Consider the following 23,276-nt stretch of genomic DNA (forward strand, 5'->3'; position numbering starts at 1 on the left):
CACGAGCAGAGGAAGGATGAAATGGAAAGCGTCCATAGAAGAGGAACAACCTATGATGCTCAAGAAAATGTGGCAACAATCCAACATCCATTAGTATGGAATATATCACGGTGGATTTTAACTGATTCTGAGATAAGTGTATTGAACAAAGGGAAATCCTTTGTACCGGCAAGTAGAATGGATATGACTGACAATATTGAACTTAAAATGTTTACTAGGAATCTTATACTTAAATCTCAGTTTGCTGATAATAATATGAGTAATAGCTGTGTGAACATTTTTAAGAAACCAAGTAGCTATATTCCTGTAAACAATGCTGCTATTGAGACATTTGAAAAAGCATGTATAAAAGAAATATGTAAGATGCATGATAGTGGTATTTTTAAGAAATGCTTCTATAATTTAAACAGAGAAGAAAAAGAAGCTTTGGAGGTTTTGTGTAATGATCGTTCCATCGCAGTGAGACCAGCTGATAAAGGTGGTTCTCTAGTGGTGATGGATTATGTTTTTTATAAGGAATCTATGCTGACAATGTTGAATGATGACATCTCTTATCAGAAAGTAGATATACAACAGGTGCATATAAGCAGCATGTTAATATACAATGCATTATTTGAATGCTTACAGTGTCGAGTTATTAGCCAAGAGCTATTCAAGTACTTCATAGTAGACAAACCTGTTCTACCCATCATACAAGGTCTCCCTAAAATACATAAACATCCCAGAGTGCCCCCCATGAGACCCATTGCAATTATCAGGGAGGGGCTGGTGCACTGAACCTTTGTCCATTTTTGTGGAGCACCACCTTAAAACTGTGTTGAAAAAGAATGTATATATATTAATTGATACAAAACAGTTTTTAAAAGATCTGTATGCATTTTGTAAGAGTATAGCTGTGGAGGATAGATGGCTCATGATTACGTTGGATGTGAAATCTCTATTCACAGTCATCCCTAATAGTACAGGTGTTGAGCTCTTCAAACAGTATTTAATGGAAGACGAAACATATGATGTACAAGTTATTGATTTATTATCACTGTTGATGGAACTGATATTAGAGAACAATATCTTTTTGTTTGAAGGAAATCTATATAGACAAATGGATGGCATGGCCATGGGCACTTCATGTGCAAATGGCTATGCAAATATTGTTATGGCTATGTGGGAGAAAGAATTCCTACTGACTGAGATGGGAAGGCATCTGAAGTTCTACAGGCGATTTGTGGATGATCTCTTTATTTTATGGGGAGGTGATGTAGCTTCATTTCTATCATTCTTCCACAAAATAGATAATAGTACCAGCTTCCTTAAGTTTTCAGTGTCAGGATACTTAAAAAGATAGAGGTGTTCTGGAAACTGAAATCTATAGGAAAGAATGTTATAGGAATAGCTATCTCCATAGACAGAGCATGCACCCGAGACATATATTTAAGAACACTGTTAGAGGCCAAGGTCTGAGAGCATCAAGACTCACAGCTAATCAAACTAAGTATGAGGAAGAGATCAAGAACTTGAAGGAAAGGTTCATACATAGAGGGTACAGTGAAAAAGAGATACAACAGTCATTAGTGGGTCTATCTGAGGCAAGGGAAGGAATAGGTAAGCCATACTTTTCAGATATGGATACCATCATAGATGGAGGAACTGTTAGTAAGAAACCTGTGAGAGTACAAGTATCCTACTCGAGTAACATTAGATCTTTACAGGAAGTATAACGAAAAAACTGGAATATACTATATGCTGATGATGATGTTAAAAGGCTGGTAGGTGAGACCCCGAGATTTGCTTTTAAGAATAAAAAAATCTATAAAAAGATTATTATGTGGACCACAACCCATGGAAACAAGAATAGAAAATGCAGTCAGATATGGAACCTTCCCCTGCAATAAATGTAATTACTGCACCTTCGTTGACACTGGAAGTAGATTTCTACATTCAGATCTAAAGAAGGAGTTTACCTTCAGAATACTAGCTAACTGTGACAGTAAGAATATTATATACTTGGCACACTGCACAGTCTGTCCTGCCTTCTACATTGGAATGACAACGCGAAGGCTGAGAGACTGGATGAGGGAGCATATATATGATATCACCAGAGGAATAGAGACAAATGCCTTAGCTAGGCATGTGAGGGACCATGATGAGACACACAAATTTTTATTTTTAGTAATAGACAAAGTCTATACCGACAATAGAGATGGAGATGTTAGGAATAGAGTAGAAACTAGGGAACTAGAATGGATCATAAGGCTACAAGCTAACACTGGGGTAGGCCTGAATGACAAAATTAATATTAAACCCATTCTTCTAAATAGAGATTTAAAGAAATAGTAGGTAGTACCCCCCCCCTCGACCTTTTATACTTTATACTTTTATATATTTTTATACTTTTATATTGTATGTATTAAGTTGTATGACATGATATGCTGTTTCTATTGTCAAGCTGTTTTTAATTTTAAGCTTTTAAAAATTTTCACACTAGGTATAAAACTTTTTATACTAGGTATACGGTTTTAAGGATTAATTGGGTAGTTGATGGCAATGAAAATCTTGGTATAAATGCTGTGTTTTACTCTTCTTTGATTGTCTGATGAAGTGGCTGGTGCCACGAAAGTGCTCACCTCTTTTAATAATAAAGCTGTTATTCTACATAGCTGTGGCTGCTACCTCCTGCTTTGTTTTTTACTATTAATTAGACTGTGCTGAGATGGGAGAAGTGCTCCAGGGTTCAACATCAGGTTTAACTCATTTACTGCAGCTACAAATGGGAGTCAGTAAAGGTATAATGATGAAGTATGCAGATGAATCTAAAGTGAAGCATGCAGATGATACTAGAATATAAAGAATTGCTATAAATAATGAGAAGGATGCCATATAAATCAGACAGCCTATATTATTAGTTATAAAAGCACTACTAATTCATGTGACATAAGCAGTTGCTATTAACTTTGGATCTAATGAAAATAAATTCAGTTATACTATGCAAGGAACTGATATATAAAATTAGTTTATAGCAGCTCAACATTCAAAAACATCTTGATAAGGTAGCTGTTGGAGCAAGGAAGACACTTCGGTCATGTTCAAGTTTATGATATCTGGAACTAAGTAGATTATTTTATCTCTTACTTACAGTAGAAAAAAAGTTTTCATCATGCCATCATTTTTTGAGGGGTGGAGAAACATACAGAAAAAGTATCAGATGAAAATACAAGGTATGCAAGAAAACTAGTGAAAGAAATTTGGGAGGGTAACAAATGAGTCATGTGGATGACATGAGAACACTAAAACTGTATACAACAAAATACAGAAGCATGAGAATGCATTACTGTTTATATTTAAAAAATATGTAAAGAAGTACTGAGATGAATGAAGGTGTGTTACCATCAAGAACTCAGAACATTAGTACAGTTAGTGAATATAATGAAAAAACACAACTGGATTAACAAGAGAATTGCAACTAACTGCAGTATGCTACTGTTACATACAAGATCTGCAGTTAATATAATTTTTATAAATACATTGAAAGCACACATGGCTGACAGCAGATAAGACTATATGTTTGAAATTATCCAAATCCTGGATTTCATCTACTGCTTTGCTGGAACTAATTAAAACTGAGAACCAAGAAGAAAGTAGTTAACAAACATATGAAGGGAAAAGGTGACTCAAAACAGTATTCTGAAATTTAACATTAGTTGCTTGAGGTTTATTTGTTCAGTCCTTTGTTGTCAAGCTGTACTTGATCAGGATAATATTTCCTCATCTGTTCATTCGGTACTTATTGTAGCGATCTATAAAGGCTTCATGGTATACATTTAAGTATTCCCTGAGGTTAACAGGTAACAGAAAAGAAGCAATTATTTGCAATTATTTACATAATTTAGTAATGATCACTCTTTTTCTAATTTGGTCTGACCTTGGAGTGAGAATGTGTAATAAATGGGAAGGATAAATGGCCCAGGTCTATGTCAGACCATCGAATGACTACATTGTTGAACATCATCTCGTCGACAGTGCAGGTCATCAAACCCCCACACCACCACTAATTATATATACCAGCTCCGAAATCGCACTACAGTGGGGAAAAGGGCAAACTTCCTGATCTCCCCCGTAACACGATCTTAGGCAGAATGATTAGATGGCTGAATTGTCGACAAGATGATATTTTCGTCAATGTGTCCGTTCAATGGTGCAAGACACAGGGGTGGCATGTGCCCCCAGTTTTACCAATTTGTTTATGGCCCAATGGAAATCCTAATTTATTTTTAACAGCCCCTATCTGACATCCTGGTCCTACTATACCCATTATCTGGATGATATTTTTATCTTGTGGACAGATATGGAGTGTAGATTGAGTGAATTTCTGGAATATATTAATAACACAACAGAATGTTTGAGCTTCTCTCACACAATTGGACTGGATAGAATTGCCTTTTTAGATATTGATGTGTTGAAGAATAGAGAACTTGGTTGTTTTCAATCCAGTATATATATAGAAAGAAAACTTTCACAAATTCTTATTTGCATTTTAAAGGCTGGTACCCTATGCACCAGAAGAAGGCTGTGGTAAAGTGCCAACTTGTTAGAGTGGCCATTGGTTACTGATACCGCAGCCTTTATAGATGAATGTGATAATGTTATTAGTATGTTTCTTAGTAGAGGCTACCCAGAAACCTTCCTTTAATATAAAATAAGAAGTTGTATACAAAAGGTTGCATAGATTTTATAAACCTATACTAGCTGGAACTAGCCCAGTCAGTATAAAAGATAGCAGCACAACCTTGGCTGCTGAGCCTGCATCTAATTTATTGAACAACAAAAATGGAAATGGTGGCAAAAGGAGATTATTTATTACGACACTGGACAGTTATGATGTTTATGACATTCTGAAGAAAACTTGGGTTGTTTTTTTCATGTGATAACAGAATATCTGATTTGCTAGGTGGTGGTCCAATTGTAGTTTAGAAAAAAGACAGATATTTTAAGAATTTATTGAAGTCCAAGGTATATGAATGTGCAAGGAAAAAGGGTATGTTTAAATGTGGTCATTGTATCCACTGCCCATATATGCTCACCACAGGCACCCTGTTAGTGAATGGCATCAGAATTCAATTAATGGGTCATTTTACCTGTGAATCTTTCCAGGTGACTTATATAGCTTTCTGTACAAAATATGTAGTATTTTATGTTGGAAAGGCAAGCAGGAAACTCAAGGATAGGGTATATGAGCATCTTTTGGATGTTAGGAAAAGTAATATGAAGAATGTACTCACTAAGCATATTTGGATTTGCCTACTTATTCTTTTAAATTTGGTGTCCTGGAGTAAGTTACTAAAGATCAGAGGGGCAGCTGAAACTCAATTTTATGAAGTTTTCTGACATTAATGAGGCTTGCCCTATTAATTATCTTTTAAAGCTGAAACATTTGGAAGTATGATTTTTCAGCATTATATATGATATTTTTAGTTATGTTTTTATGTTTTGGTTAAGCAATCAATAAATTTCAACTTTTCCAGGAGTGTGGACTAGGTTATTTGTACCATTCATTGCCTACTTTTGAACTTTATACCATGAGGGAATATTATGTTTTTTACAAATAATTATACTTTATCAGTGCTTAAACAGTGAAATGGTTTTATGTTAATTCTGGAATAGCTATGCATTTTTAAGTCTGGTGATACAGATGGTTATTTTCTGGTAGTAGTCAATATTTATGTTCAGCATGGGTAATACAATCAACTTACACTAGAAAACTGACTAATATATGATATTCTAATGTTAATCAAATAGTATTATGGTAAGGAGTTAGCAGGGTATAGTACGTATGACTGAGACACAAATGTCAGGAGGTTAGCAGTTACATTTTAAAGCTGCATTGTTTAGAAGAATGATGTTTAAGATGCATGACTATAGTAGAAAGCAGCAAAAAGACAGAGGGGCAACAGGTGTAAATAGAATTAAACAATACAGTAAATTTCTCTAAAAATGGTATTACAGCAGATTCAGAGGAAAAGGCAGGCAAAACTATAAAGCATGCAGACCTTGTATTTCTTCACTACTCAAAGAAGATGAATGTGATTGGTCTTGTTGCTCTGCATTATTAGTAGGAGGATCCACAGTTGTGTCTGATTGATCCAGTATAAGATGTTGTTCTTCTTCAGTATCCAAAGGAGCATCTTCAGCAAAAACTGACTCATGCAATTTCAAGTTTTCTTCCTCCTTTATTGACTTAATTTGAGACTTGACAACAAATTCTGATGTATCCAGCACAAGGTCTGCCTCAGCACTGGCAGAAGCATCAACAGCAGTGCCTGCTCCACCTAACTTTGTATCTTCTGCATCTTGTTGTTCTTCAATACTGTCAGGAGAATCAGTAGCTGCCCCTGAGCCTGCTCCACCTAACTTTGTATCTTCTGCATCTTGTTGTTCTTCAATACTGTCAAGAGAATCAGTAGCTGCATCTGAGCCTGCTCCACCTAACTTTGTATCTTCTGCATCTTGTTGTTCTTCAGTACTGCCGGGAGAATTAGTAGCTACATCAGAATCACTTGGTCCCAGTTCCTCTTTATGATCAGCACTGGCATATAGATCCATATCTGAAACTGACTCACCCAAACCCAAATCATTTCTACCTTCAGTACCATCAGAATGATCTATAACAGAACTTAGTTCATCCAACTGTGAATCGTGTTCTGCAGGCATTGTATCTTCAGTCAAGAAACTATCTGTTGCAACAACACGGGTACCCTTCTGCAAACCTGTGATAACTTCTTTTGCACTTTGAAAGGGAGATTTACTTTTTTCCATTGAAACTTGTTCAACATTTTCATAATTTTCAACTTCATCTTTTTTATCCTGTTTAGCCTCTTGGACCGTCTCTAATTCTTCAAGTATTGGGGCATTTTGTTCAGATAAATGCACTGTTTTTGCCATGTTTAGATTCTCATCATGTGTGTTTGCTGTAAATAATTCCATTTCTTTTTTTTCTCTAGTTTCTTCATCAGAGAGCTTGAATAACTTGTTGTTCTGCCCCCTTAAATTCTGGCCCATGTTTGTATTTTCACTCAAATTATATAAATCATTCTGTGATTCCTGCTGGTTCTGTTCTGAAGACAGCACATAATGAGAATCCCTTTTAAATTCTTTTGTTATGTTTTCCTTACTTAACTGTTGATTGTGCTGTTCAGTTGTATCCCCTGCATTGCTGATTACCTTTTCAGGGGAAGAGTTGTGATCACTTTGGTTTTCTTCAATTTCTGTTTTTGCTGCTTGAATTTCTTCTCTGTTTTCATTAGCAGCAGAAGTCTCTGCTTCATTTTTAGTACTCAGATTTATCTGTCCATTTTCTAATGCACCACCTGTGTTAGACACCACATCATTTGATTTTCTTTTTCTATGCTCATTGCCAGACTCTTCTGGCTCCTCTAACTTCAGCTTTTTCTCTGAATAAGATTCTTCGTAGAGCTGTATTTTTTCATCATGTGCAATATGTTGTATATTACTTTTGGAGTCCTTTTCACTATCAGTGCCGGCTTCATGTCTAATGTCTACTGATTTTCCTTCAACAGGAAAGCTATACAAAACATTTTCATCTTGCATTTTCCACAGTGTATTCTCAGACTCCACTCCATGAATATCAGCTTGATTTATGGTATAATTTGGCTCATCCAGTTGAACAGTTCCCACATTTACAACCAAGTCATCAGCTTGTTTAGTGGACTCCTTATATTCATTCTTTACATCTTCGGTTTTTGCTGCTTCATTATATGACACCCGTGCTTCTCCTGCTGGTCTGCTGACCTTCAATGCAGCAGGCATGGTCTCTAAAAATGAATTGCAGGTACAACGCATTCCAGTGTCTTCCTTTGGACCATCTTTTTGTTGGACAGTTCTGTAGTTATTCATTTCTGCTTCCATTTTAGAACCTTGGTCAGGAGTAGGGGAACTTGTCTCTTGTACAAATTTCCCAGTATTCTCAGAGAATCTAGGGATGGTATTTTCTTCCTTCTGAAAATTATCTTTGAGAAACGTTTCTTCCTTTGCATCAGCTACAACATTTTCTGCTGAAATTTTGCTGTCTGTGAGATCAGTAAGAGATTCTTCACCAGAAGTGGCAAAAACGTGGGGTTCTAAATGTTCAGAAGATTTATCTGTCAGTTTCAATGCTGATTATTTTAATATTATTGTTATTTTCAGTTATACTATCCACAGACTAATCCAAACCTCTTTTAGAAGAACACTATCATTTCAGAAATCTAAACGTACCATTTTAGTAGGATTTCAGTGCCCCCAATATCTCAAATGCACATAAAAATGCACATACATTCACTTAACACTTCACTTAACAACAGTTGTCTTATTCAATAAATTAACTCAATTGCTTGTACAAATTCTCACAGATTAGAAAATTGTGTTCTCCCAGCACCATACATTAACTCATAAATATAAAGGGAAGGAAAACCAAAAGCAGAAAAACTGTGAGTATATTTTATTGCTGCACAACAGCAATGTTTGTTTAAATGCGATATTATTTTTTTTTCTTATTTCTGAATTACAGTTTATTGTCTTTTATCATTGCTATATCTATTGCACTGTTATCTAATTCTATACTATTTGTATTGATTGTAACTTACTATTGTAATTACATTTGTACATTTGGAACTTTTCTTCCAGGGAGTCCACTGAAAAGGGACTTGTTTTCCTAATCATACCATCCCAGTAAAAAAAAAACAAAAACAAAAAAAAAACACTGCATCTTAAACAACATCTCTTTCAGTAGGACACACAAACAAGAATGTCCTGTAATAGAGTTTCATAGTGGCAATTTTCCTTTACCATGTATGATTGTACAGTGTAAATAAACAAATGTCATATACTTACCATAATGTGAGATCTGGATAAGCAAGCCCATACTCATCAACAACCAGGACTAAAACTGCTGGTCTTTAATATGGCTGGTGCCAGAAACGTTCCCAGGCTGTATATCCATAATGCTCTGTTTAAAATCTTCCTTTTCTAATCTCTTTTTGGCCATAGGAAGGGGTATCAGAAACAATTTTATTACACCAAAATCCTGTAGGGAAAATCTACTCTGAGGCATGGGGAAGGAGGGTGGATATGCAAATGATGATCGGCATATTCATCCAGGTATAATGTTATGGTATGTACATAACTTTCATAATTGAATTGAGGACTTAACAATCAGGACAGAGTCCTAAGCTTATCCTCAATGGTGGTCCTCATATAGGACTATACTCCTAATGACTGCTTCTCCAAAGGAAGACTTAAGTCTAAAGATCACATTCCACCTCTAGTGTCTTTCAATAATATTCAGTGAAGCCCAAGCTGGTGGTATATAATATGTCATCCAAAGATACCATCTACAAAATGGCTTGGCAGGTAGCTACTGCCCTGGTAGAATGAGCTCTAGGAACAGAAGACAAGAGTCTGTTGCATTTTTGTAGTGGAATTGTTTACAATTAGTCGACCTTCTGGACAATGTGAGTTTAGAAACATTGACTGGAACCCAGTTTCTTGTTAGAGAATAAAATAAACAATTGTAGGTCCTTTTTAAAAGATTTTGTTCTTTTCAGATAGAATCTAAGCTGTCTGTGTACCTCTAAACAGCTAAGTAAGTACTCTCATTGGTAAGACTAATTTGGGAAGAGGACATTCAGGTTTATGGACCGATTAAGGACTGTTATAGTAGCTATGAGGGCATAGCAGATGGGTTAGGAGGCAAGGACACACTATCGTTATGAAATAACAAATAAGAAGGATTGACACACAAACCATGCAGTAGAAATTCTTATGGTGAACAGAGCAACAGCAATGATGGGGGAGGGGAACAGCAGCACTTGGAGCGAGGAGTTAGGGGTAAGAGTAACAAATTTGATGAAGCATTGATTGTTCCCCGGCTGGAAGTGCAAACATTCTCAGTATACATTTAAACAGCTGCAGTCATGTTTTCATTGTTACTTAACTGCTTAAATGACACAGTGTGTGAAAACAGCAAATGTACATAATAGCATAATGGCTCTCTGCTATTTTCACATACTAACTTCTATTTAAAGGAAAGAGAATATTTGCCTAAAAGTAACAGGACTTTCATTCATACAGTACAGCAAAGTTACAGCTGTAGGTTGCAGTGTATGAATGAAAATATCTATATAGTGTGAGCAGTATAAAGAAGAGCACTACGGAAACAGTTGTTTTTTGTCCCAGATTGTAAAGAGATTTATTTTCCTGGTCATGAATTTTGAGGTGCTAGTTTGTGGCATCATCCGGGAACTTACCTATCTAGCTACATCTCTGCTGGTGGAGATGATGACAACCATGAAAAAGTGCTTTCTAAGACATATTTTCTAATTCACTTCATCAGGTGGTATAAACAGAGGAATAGTCATATATTTGCAAAACAAAGTATAAATCCCAAGGAGGGACAGGAACTTTGTTAGGCAGACAGATGATAAAGTTACCTCTAAAGATGGTCTTGCAGACATTCAAGGATGCCAGACATAAGGAATTAGTCCCTTGATGAAAATTATAAAAGGTGCATTTAAATTGAGAAGAAACTTAAATTCACAGTCAAAGATGTATGAAAGACAGCCTAATCTGTCTAGTAATAGAAGAGTAAAGAGCTCTAGACCTTTAACAGCAGCCCATATTGAAAAGGGCGCTCATTTAAGTTTTTTCTAGTGTTGGATCTCTAGGAAGAAGTAAGGATCTAGACTGCCCTATTATTCTATCTGGTAAGAAAGGTTTATGGGTATTACTGGAACTGGAGTAGCCATGCAGTTAGATGAAGACAGAGAAGGCCTATATGACGATTATCAAATAGGCGGGCCAGTAGGGTTATGAAGGACCTCAGATGTATAAGCTTCTCTAGAAGATGAGGTCATAGCAGAGGGAAACAAAGTTGCTCAGGAAAGTACAGCGCTATGAGAATGGCCCTGGATCTTCTTGTCTTGGGTTACTGAATGAATTTCAGGACTGGGGTAATGGTGGAAAAGCAAAGAGGGGCCACCAATAGAACATATCCCAGAGGAATAATGAGGGAGTAGAGGTTGCTTCATACGCTGTTTATCTAAGATAAAAATACCTCACTGCATGACTCCTTCCAGTGATAGATGATCTACTGTGCAAATGAATGTCTGACAGGCCACTCATGTGGCATCAATAGACTGCAAGTTGATCTATCTGCTAAGGAACTGGCTTCACCCAGATGCGAGTGGTTAACAGAAATGTCTTCCTGCACATAGCCCATTCCCACATTGTTTCTTGATACAGAGTGAGTTCATTGCTGCCTTTTTACATGACAAACCACCTCTATATTGTCAGTGTAGATGGAAATGGCAACTGGTAAAATGGAGTGGTGAAAGGCCTATATGGTGAGCTGGGCTACTCTTATCTCAAGAATAATGATATGCATACTGGCCTTTCATTAAGACCATAAATCCTTTACTATCAGCCTTGAACTATACTCCTCATCCAAGGAAAATGCATCTATAATGACAGTCTCTATTGAGGAAGAGCTAAGAAAGGACTACTAAGAGTTAGGCTTGTTGTGTACACCCATTGTCTCAAGTGAAGTTTACAAGTCTTGAATATCTTTACCATCTGAGACATAGGATCCATTATCTGATATCATTAAATATTTTTGTATAACTGCTGGCATTTGCCACAATTAACATAGCCACCACCATGCATTCCAAGGCTCCTAAGCATGTAGGAAGGTAGAACAAATATTCCTGCAAGATCTTATTCACCTTACAAGATCAGGATCCTGTTTGATGGAAAATGGTAGAATGTCCAGTACAGATCTGATGACTGTGAGCATCTGAGAGGGCTCCTCCATCTTGAACTTATTTACTTGTTTATTTTAGTATGAATTTGTTAACCAGGTTAGAGCACTGATCTGACTCCCCATTGAAATGTCGGCATTCAACAAGCAGAAAAAAATACCGAAAACACAGATGAAGAGTAAATTTTGAAAATTGTTCTTCACCTTTAAATTTCTTTCTGAAGGGGGGACCCCCCCAACTTATATATACCAACTCCAAGATTGCTATACCTTTAAGAAAGTGGAATATTCCGAGAAATGGCATCTTGGACTTGGTATATGTAAATCAGTTCTTTCGGCCATTCATTCTCTGTATTTAGTCCCAACATTTCAAATTATCACCACTGATCTCACTGGACCTATTTCAGTCTCAGCCTGGGGGGGGGGACGACGACACACAATAAATTCATGACATTATTTTACAATGAATGCACTCCACCCTCTTTCCATATCATAGCTCTCAACCTCTTAGAGCAAGAAATCTGGGCAAAGCCATAAATAATGGTGGGGACAAAGGTCTAAAGATAGGGATTTTTTTTTTAATATTGCTCTTACAAACTTAGAAAATTGATAGAATAACAAGTTTTACATTATTATGAATTTTCTGAAGATTATGAAGTCTGAAACTCAAATGTCTGTCATAATTTTCTGACTTCAGTCTTTAATGATTAGTCAGAAAACCACGAAAAACTTACGAAAAATGGACCAAAATATGAGGCAATAATTCGGACATTCTGTAAATATCTGTACAGTTGAGACGTATGCTCCATACATCTCAGTCCCCACTAGTGTACAACAAGGCTCTATCCTTAGCCCCTCTTCTTTAACATTCTCAACAACACCCTCCACACATCCACACAACAGGCTTCCTTAATACAATCTGCAGATGACTCCACATTCATTCATTCATCTGACAACATGGCACACCTCCAAAAAATTACCCAGGAAGCTTTAACAGCCATCGAAACATGGCTTTGTAACTCATAACTCATGCTCTACCATCAAAAAAAACAAACTACTACTTTTTTCCCCCAAATCCCTCTCTCATGAATAAACAAAATTTAAAGTCTTCTCCCTTGATAATACAACCATTGAAATTACTTCTCATAGCAAATTATTAGGGATGATAGTGGAGAATAATCTTAAATTTGACCTGCATATACAAAATTGCATAAGAAAAACTCAGCCAAAACTAGGGATGCTTTATAGATCCAAAATATTTCTAACCAATGAAACTAAGACTACACTTGCCTCTAGTTATCTTCTTCCCACATTTCTTTATGGTCCTCCCATTCTCACTAACCTTTAGACATCACAAAACTCAAAACTTGAACAATGTTATAAAAAAATTGCTAAATTTGCAGTAAATACCCCTTTCAGAGCCCACCACTGTATAAAAAGCCTAAATTGGTTAGAACTACCACATCCGCTAACATACACAGCTTCTTACCTCCTATAAAATGCATCCATCTACTTGTCCAGCACTTAATAACTTTCTACATGACTATGTTCCCTGTCAGTTATTATGATTCAGTGATCAAAAACTCCTGTTTGTCCACAAACCTATCAAATATTGTGGGCATTGCTTGTACTCTTACCATGTTGCTAAGGCCTGAATTCTTTAGCTGTAACCTTCAGGTCAATACCCTCCCTCCCATCCTTCAAAACCATTCTGAAAGACGTCCTAGCCAAAAGCTGGGTCTGTTCTTGCTCAACACCTGGTTAAATTATATCACTAAATGTGAACAAATACCTAGTCATACTTATACCTCTTTACTCTCCCTTCTTAACTCACTTCTTTGCTTCTATCAATCTCTCTCTCCACTGGCTCTCTCTCTAAATATAATATAAGCCTGCTTTTCTCTCACTTCGTATTGCAATTCCTGTTGTATTATACTAATTTACCTTTAATTTCTCTATAAACTGGCTAAAATGTCTCTAAATATTAAATAATTGTCATATAACTTGTATCCATTCTTAACCAATATTTTCACAGCATATCTAATTTGGTATAACTATGTAAACTGTAGTTGTTTTATTATTTTTAAAGATTGTAAAATTATTGTTCTTTAAAATGTTTTGTAATAATTTGCAGCTTTTTTCCACAGGTCTTCCCTGAAAATAGGCTCCAACTCAGTCGGACTTTACCAGTTATCAAATGTCAATAAATAATAAATAAAATAAAAAAGCAATCCAAGACACTTGCGGAAGAAGGTAAGTCCACTCCAAAGTACTGTAGTTCCTTTTCTTTAATATAGCACAAGCAAAGATAATAAAAAATACAGAATATCTTTTGAAGTAGATGATAAAACAACTGTGAACACAAAGCGCTTTTCGTCCCACCTGGTGGTAAGACTTCTTCAGGTAAAGGCATTCACTAAAACCAGTGCATTTAAATACAGTCCATGGTGCAAGCATGTTGTTAGTCAGCCAATGGGTGAGGGCTATTCCCAACACACTAATAATGCTATGAGGGTCCACTCAGTAATTACTTCCTTTAATTTCCTGATTCTATAACTAGGACTAATTTATCAGTGCATTCATTTAACCCTCCAAGTACTTCCCAACCACCTTTGGCCACTCAGTTGGCCCAGGAAGGAAGAGAGGGTAATAGGACCTTGTCCAGTACAGTAAACTGTCCAGTCAATGGTACTGCATGTAACACAGCTGTGGAGTTACAAAATAGACCACAAGAGCGGACACAAACTCATGAAACAAGATTTATGCACCAAGTAACCTCAGGGCTTATTGGAGCTCCGTCACTGAACACATGGCTGAAAGAGCTTGTTTCCCTTCAAACACCAAGGAGGAGTTCAGAAATGGAGCAACTGGCTAGGGGGGAAGGAGACATCACACAGATGTTAAAATAATTTGATCAAAGACTACTAAAATATAAAAAATTGCATCTGGAAATAGCTTACTTTAAAAAGTGTATGAGTGAGAACATCACTATTAAAGGACTGAGAGTTTGGCAGTTTCCTACAGGATTAGTGGAGGGTTCAGAGTTTCACCAAGAATTACTGAAACTCTTTGACAAGCATGGCTGTGAATTACAAGCAGTCATATGCAAACACTATCAGTTATGGGCTGATAAATTAACGGAGGAAGCAACAATCCTAGACCAAAAAAATCAAGGAAAGTGTGGACTTTAATAGGTATAAATTTGATTATGAAAGATCATTCACCAGTATAGATCAGTACATTTCAAAATTGAGAAATGGCAAACTGAAAAAGCTTAACAGAGATAGACATGCCTATGAGACTGGTTCAACCTATCCGAAGGTGGCTCCATCGCAATCCAGAGCTCTGATTGGCCAAATGGAACCCAGAGGAGGGTCTACAGGGAATCCAACTCATTCAAGAAATGCAACATCTAGAAAAAGAAGGCAGGAGAACAACGCGGACCAACAGAGCTGTTTGGATTATAAATCAGGGAACAGAAGTCAGGATGACATAGAACTGTCAAATTCCAACAACAGACAACCAAATATGGTAAATTCTACACCAGGAGATGCTCCAGATTTTCGGCAACCAGTCTCAACTTACAACTTGAGGCAAAGGACTACCAGAACGTACTACAACAGGAGAAACAACCGGAACTGGTGAACAACCCTACAGTAAGTGATTCTAGGAACTGTAAAATTGTTTACAACACAGAAAAAGACTTTAAAGTGTTTAACTTTTCTGAGTTAACTATAGACCTAATGCTTTTAGACTTATTGGCTAAAGGGCATACATTTGTACCAACTCATAGAGCAGACTTACCTAACACTTTAATTGACTTAAAACTGTTTGCAAGAAAATTGAATTTAACAGTATTGCTGGGTCAAAACAATCACACACTCGACACATTACACACTGTTAGTACTTACAACCCCCCACTATACCCCACAGTGGCTTTGTATGAACAGATTTGTGAATTAGACATAACAAACTGTCTAAACAATGGAGGTGAATGCTGGGTTCAGCAACATCACTAGAAAAGAAAAAAGAAGCATTGTCTTTACTAAAACTAGCCCCTGTCAGGATTATGCAACCTGACAAAGGGGAAGGGGGTGGGTTAGTAATGATGAACTTTGAAGAGTATGAAGGTAGAATGTCCAGGATTTTACAAAGTGATGTTTATGTTGAAGTTTACAGAAATGAATTGAATGCACCATACAGAATGATTTGAACAATTTTAAATGATTTGTTTATTGAGGGGAAAATAGACATGGACCAATTCAACTACCTGAACATGCTGGAACCTAGAATCCCTGTACTTTTTGGGATTCCGAAAATACAAAAAAGTATCACTGACCCACCCATGAGACCCCTAGTAGATGCCAGGAATAGTATTACATACTCCTGTGCTAAATTTGTAGACTACATACTTAAGAAACATGTTAAGAAAGAGGGACAAATATGTAAAGATTCATGGAGTTTTTTTGTCTAACATCAATAAACTGGAATTCAACAAAGACTTGAACTTTCTGACAGTTGATGTGAAGGACATGTATTCATCAATCCCCCACCAAGATGGTATAGAATGGGTCAGTTACATGTTACGCAAGGGAGGGGCACCAGCAGAGGAAATCACACTTGTTGACGTCATCTTAGACATTATTCTTTCATACAACTTCATCATGTTCAGTAATAAGTTTTACCTCCAGAAAATAAGTAGCAATGGGGTCACCTTGCGGGGCCAGTGCACCAAATCTAGTGATGGCCTACTGGGAGGAGGACTATGTGAAGAAATTAGGGCAGACCCCACATCAGCTCCACTATTACACCCTTTATTTGGATGATATTTTTATGTTAATAAAGGGAGACCATACCCAAGAAGAAGAACTGGTTTCATACTTCAGCAGTACCACACACTTTTTATCTTTCACATTTACTTTTGGAAAAGATAACATCGCATATCTGGACATTAACCTTAGCAAAGACTACACTAATAGTTGCTATTCAGCAACTATATACAGGAAAGAAACATACTCGAACACCTTTTTACACTACAGTAACTGCCACCCCCATCACCAAAAAAGATTGGTGGTGATGGGGCAACTAGTGAGGGCAGCAAGGATGGTCACAAAAAATGAAGACTTTTCCATTAAATGTAGTAAACTACAGGGTATATTTTCTCAAAGGGGTTACCCAAACCACTTACTGAATCAAATAATGACAGAAGTGCAGTCAAAAAGATCAAGAGGTTTTTATAAACCAATATTGGATAGGAAAACCATTCCAGAAAACTTAACATTAGATTTGCACACAATCTTGGACAGGGTAGTTTGATTACACCCTTTAGCTCAGATGCATATGAGATCATGAGGATCATCACTAAGAACTGGGATATTTTATGGAATAACCCAACTACCAGGTCAAGAATAGAGGGCCCACCTAGATTAGTTTTCACCTGGGGCCTCAACCTAAAAAATATCTTGGAAGCTAACCATGGTACGTACCAGTATGCAGTTAGGTATGGTATGTCCAGATGTAACATGTGTCATCATTGCCCACACATGTCTACAGGGTCAGCCTTTACCATTAGAGATAAAGAGCATCAAATAAAACACAAATTTAACAGTCAGACTAAAGCTGTGGTCTATGTAGCTCTATGCCAACAATGACCAGCATTCTATATAGGGAAGATGGACAGGAGGTTCAGGGAAAGAGTTTACAAACACCTGTACCATATACAGAAAGGGAGTCAAGAGAATGCCCTAAGTAGACACAAGCAGGAATACACAGACCACACATTTAAATTTAAGGCAATAGAGAGTGGGAAGTCTGATGGAAGAGATGGCCCAGAATCTTTACATTTAGAAAGGTTAGAGTTATTGTGGCAACTCAAGATTACGGCTTGCGCTTACCCTGGGTTAAATGAGGTTTACTCTATTTCTTGTATTTTAAAGATAAGAAACCTCCAGAGATGACTAACATGATGAATTGTAGGGCAAACTAGCTATATCAAATATATAACAGTTGTCTCAGTACAAGCTAATAAGTACGAAATCTTAACAGCAGTCAATTTAGTAACGCACAATTCAAATGGTGGGTGCCATGCCATAATGTATAGACAGGAATGTTGTTTTTACTTCCATGTATCCATATAAAATTGTTAACCCATATTCATATATATTTTTTATTCCAATGTTTAACTGTAGGATGCCATGCTGCATAAGACAGAAATGTGTTTTGAACATTTTTATGCATTGTTATTTTTATGCATTAGTACATTTTACTACTTCTCTATAATTCACCAATTTGTTATATGCATTTTAAGCACATTTATATTTTTAAATATTTTCAAACATTTTTAACAACAACATCTTTAAAAGGTTCTCATATATTTCAATATTTTTAATTATTTAAATATTTTTAATAACTGTATTATGAGTATGATTTACTATTTCAAAATACTGGACAAGAGAGTGTGTATATTTACTTGCTTACTTGCCTTTTAATAAGTCCAGGGGTTGTTTTAAAAGAAACTCTTAAAGGAAGTAATTACTTATTGAGTGGACCCTCATAGCATCATCAGTGTTTTGGGAAAAGCCCTCACCCATTGGCTGACTTAACAACATGCTTGCACCATGGACTGTATTTAAATGCACTGGTTTTAGTGAATGCCTTTACCTGAAGAAGTCTCACCACCAGGTGGGACGAAAAGTGCTTTGTGTTCACAGTTGTTTTTCATCTACTTCAATATATATTCTGTATTTTTTATTATTTTTGCTTGTGCTATATTAAAGAAAAGGAACTACAGTACTTGGTGTGGACCGTCTTCCCCAAGTGCTTGGATTGTTGTTTGGTCTCCTACTTTTCCTAAAATAAAAAAACAATATATGCATATTTTATATACAAAGTGAATATTATAGCTGATTTGAGGGTATAAAGACAATAGATAAATAATATTATAAGCAAAGTTACTGACAAAAACACCATATACACATGCATTATATACACAATCAAAAGGCAAGGTATGCAGATGGAAGAAGGGAATGAAGAGGTTAAGTTATATGACCAGAGAGATAGCAGCTGCATTTTCCTAGAGTCTAGTAATGTGCTTTTATTTTAAATGGAAAATGGGGTAAGAAGAATGATCTTAAGAGAAGAAGGGAAAAATTCCCACAGTTTAGTACCAATGACTAAGTAAGCATGGTCTGTGCAGTGAAGCCTAGTTTGGGGTGTTTGAAGGAGAGGACCTGACTGGTTAAGATATCTAAGGTTGTATGTTGCTGTATCACTGAATAGTCTGGAGGCTAGAAGGGGGAAGGTGTCCTTCTTGCTAAGTTTAAATAGTTGAGAAGCAAGTAGAAAGTCAAAACTTTGATTCACAGATAGCCAGTTAACTTTTTCAATGGTTTTGCAATGGTGTGAATTTCTTGGGGAGAAAGAGAGTGATGACTCTACAAATGACATTTGAAATGGACTGAATGGTGACTAGATTTGTTTTAGAGACTGCAGCAATTTGAGATAGACAATATTCTAGCTGAACCAGTAAGATACATTTACCTATTTCATTTTTGTATGGTCTGGACAGAAAAGGGGGGATCCTATGAGCTCAGATCAGGATAGAATTCATTTTTTGTGTGTGTAGTCCATGTGGAGTTAGAAATTTAGGAAGGGTTCCAATCAGATCCCTAGGTATTTGAAAGAAGTGACATTTTCAATAGTGTTATTAAAATGATGGAGGATTTTTAGAGGCCTGGAGATAGAAATTAGCTTTTGCCTAGTGTCAAAAAGCATTGTTTTTTGTTTTAGAGGAGTTTATCAGCAATTGTTTATCACTGCCATACTGAATAAGGGCATAAAAATCAGCCTGAAGTTAGAATTCAAGTGAAGAGCAGAATAGGATCATGTTCATCAGCTAAAAGCAGGAGAGGAAGATGGGATAAATCAAAAGGAAGTGTGTTACTGTAGATAGAAAAGAGGACAGGTGTCAGAACAGATAATTGGGGGCCTCCTTTCTGCAGAAGGGCTGATGAAGAGGTTGATGAATTAAAATTCACTGAGAAGTGGCAGTTATAAAAGGAGTTTGTGGACCAGGGCAGTGTGTCATCATTAACGTCTATTCAGTAAAAGGGTTAAGGAGAATTGAGTGATCGTCAAGATCAAAGGCTCTAGTGAGGTCAATAAAATGGCTCCAGTAATTAGGTCTTTGTCCATTCCAAGAAGAATGTTGTCATTGAGTGTCCAGATAGCTGTGCATGTAATGCAACCAGGTCAAAAGTCTTGCTGATTTTGAGAGAGAAGGTGGTATTGGTTGATGCATTGAGTGAGCTGCAAGTAAAGTAATTTTCCAGAATCTTTCCTAAGGTAGAGAGACTAGAAATGGGCTGAAGGTCTGATGCATGAAGGGATTGGTTTCTTAGGAGAGGTCTTACAATGGCATTTTCCAGATATTAGACATAATATTTTGTGTAGTAAACAGGTTGTAGATGTGTTTCAGTGGGGTTATGATGTCTCCACAATGATAAATAAATTATGGTGAAGGTTGTCTCTACTACAAGGGCTATCAAGTTTACTCTGTTCAAGCAGTGGGTGGATGTCTTTGAATGTGATAGTTCTTCTGAAATAGAATGAAGGATGTATGGAGGGGAGGAGGGAGTGGCAGATGCAGCTTGGAACCAGCTAGAGAAAGGGATGGGAAGGTTGCTGAAATGTGAAAGGAAATCAAAGGCAGAAAGTTGAGAGGATGTACAATTCATGAAAGGAAGGTTCTTCCAAGTCATAAGATAGTTGACCTCTTTCCAGAAGTTTTTAGGTGATTTTATTAGTGGAATTTGTTATGATTTTCATCAGCTGACTTTTATGACAGCGTATAGCTTGCTTGGCAAGGTTTTATAGCTGGTTGTAGGGCTGTCTGCTTATAGTAGTAGGAAGTGCTTTCAAAGAATGCTATGCTTTGCCTCAGTTGAAGAAGAGCTTTTAGCTCATAGATTAACCAGTTGTTAGTTATAAATTTGTGTAGTGTTTGAATTACTGGAAAGCAGGAGTTGAGCAGGTCAGTCAGTACAGAGGTGAGTAATTCTGCAGCACTGTTGGGGTTGGATGAATTTAGAATAGTTTTCACCATGATTCTCAAAGACTACAAGAGACTGAGATGACATCATGACATCACTATGTAAGGATAATACTGGTTCAACATGTGGCAGCTAGGAGTCAGTTGTCTAGTTAAGGAAGCACCTTCATTCATTGCAGCCTCTACTTCAAAGAAACCACTGACATGCATTTAGTGAATGCTTAAGGGCTGAGATCAGTTCAAATGAAGATATTCAGAACTGGTAATGTTTGTCTCATACTCATAACAGTAAACATGTTATAGAGTTGTTGGTGATGTTTATGTGAAGCTAGGCATCCTGAAGGTCCAAAGAGGACATCCAATCTCTTTCTAACATATATAAAAAAGGATGGATGGCACCATAACCCTGCAGTAGGGGTAAACTGATTTATGGCTACTCGGATCAAGTATTGGCCTGGGGTCCTTGGTCTTCTTTATGGATCCTTTGAATGGCTTGTTGTTTATAAGAGGTACTACACCCCTCTTCTTGCTGCACTTTTCTGATAGGTTAGAATAACTGGTAAAGGGAAAAAGGGGGGTTGGGGAGGGCTGTGGAAGGGAATCATATAACCTTTTGATATTATTGCCCTGATTCACTTTCCCTGCAAATGGTCAGCCATGCAGTAAGTAAAGGAACAAATGACCTTCAACAGCCTCTAGAATGGGGCAATTCAGCAAGATTTTAAGGATAAGATTGCTCTCCTCTAAAGGAAATGTGGTATACCAGATTCTGCAGATTACTTCCATATCTGGACTGGCAGCCATTCTGGAAGCTGCTGCTGCAACAATAGCAGGCCTGTTGGATCTTCAATATTTTTCTGTCATTGGTCATGATGAAACCAAAGCTGACAGGGGCTCCACTGCATTCTATAGAAAGGCTGTTAAAGTTTTTTGAATTTCACATCATTGGCAATGAGAATATTTTCTTCCTTTTCCATTTTCTCCAGTTAAGCTTTAACTGCTGGGCCAAAAATCACAGACCTGTCAAAAGTGTCACTGACAAAGGTCATCTAAGTGTCATCAGTGAACTCTATAAAATGAAAACAGGTACGATGGTGAAAAGCTATGCCAGCATATGTTGCCCTAGCTGCACCTGCCACAGAATTATGAGACAGACACATGATGTGGTTTGCAAAGGATTACATGATTGTCATCTGAGACTGCAACTTATAACCAACTCCCATCCGAATTCCTTCAAAAAGCAGCCTCTGAAATTGCCTATCCCATATCTATTCTCATTAACAGAACCATAAATGAAGAAACCATACCTGACATTTGGAAAATCTCTCACATCATACCCTTGCACAAAGGAGGTAACTCCTATGAACTCTCTAATTATAGGCCCATAGCTCTCTTGTCCCCACTAGCAAAGATCATGGAAAAATGTGTTCATCATCAGTTAATGGACCACTTAATAAAGTACAACATTCTCACTAACTGTCAACATGGATTTAGGCCTTCTCACAGCACAACTTTTACAGACCATATTAATAAGAATCGTAATAACAGCATCCTGTCTTCAGCTCTCTTTATTGACCTGTCTAAGGCCTTTGATATGGTTAACCACTCCATTCTCCTGAAAATTCTTGAATCTCTCTCCTTAGAATAAGGCTGTCCACTGGTTTAATTCCTATCTTACAAACAGGAAACAAGTTGGGATAACAAACTCTCATCCCTTCTCCCTATCTCACTTGGGGTCCCCAAGGATCTATTCTTGGACCACTTCTTTTCCCTCTTTATAAATGACTTACAAGCGATTACAAGCAGCGATCCCCAGGCCACTTGTATACAATATGCTGACGACTCCACATTAATTTGCTCTGCTAAATCCATCTCTGAACTACAAATTAACACTCAAGCTGTTTTCTCCAAAGTTGAAACCTGGTTCTCAAAACGATGCCTACTTCTAAATGCTAAAAAAACCAAACTCTTACTCTTTAAGCCCACTACCAGATCCCCTACACTAGACTTTACTATCCTATCTAGCAATGGAACTACTATATCAACAACCTCACCTTTGATTGTCATATCAATAATACCATTAAATCTGTAAACAGCTATTTATACTAACCTCAAGAAAAATATTCTCTCTAAACTATCTACCACGTACAATATAGCTAGATTTGTTACTGGTAAACCTTTCAGAACACACCACTGTCTGAATCTGCAGCAGCTAAACTGGCTTGAACTATCAAACATGTTACTTCTTTCCCAACTCACATTTGTTCATAGAGCATTTTACCAACCTCACAACACACCTATACTCTCCAGCCTCTGCATCCCTACTCTAATCTAAACTGGTGATTCCCTTTTTCAAATACCATTGGAAAACACTGGAATCAACTTCCTTCTGAACTTACTTCTATGCTTTCTCTCTGTTTTTTT

General features: G+C 36.9%; 1 protein-coding gene across 2 annotated transcripts in view; it reads right to left on the bottom strand.

The window, feature by feature from the left end:
• The window catches only part of SRL (sarcalumenin), a 432,041-nt gene that overhangs the window by 251,381 nt on the left and 157,384 nt on the right, over positions 1–23,276 (bottom strand). For both annotated transcript variants that reach the window (XM_044089336.1, XM_044089335.1), the window contains exon 2: positions 6,042–8,129. In XM_044089336.1, coding sequence (XP_043945271.1) covers positions 6,042–8,129 — 2,088 coding nt within the window. The remainder of the gene's footprint in view (positions 1–6,041; positions 8,130–23,276) is intronic.

Source organism: Protopterus annectens, chromosome 12.part0, assembly GCF_019279795.1.
Source record: "Protopterus annectens isolate FY-2018-M chromosome 12.part0, PAN1.0, whole genome shotgun sequence".
NCBI lineage: Eukaryota > Metazoa > Chordata > Ceratodontiformes > Protopteridae > Protopterus > Protopterus annectens.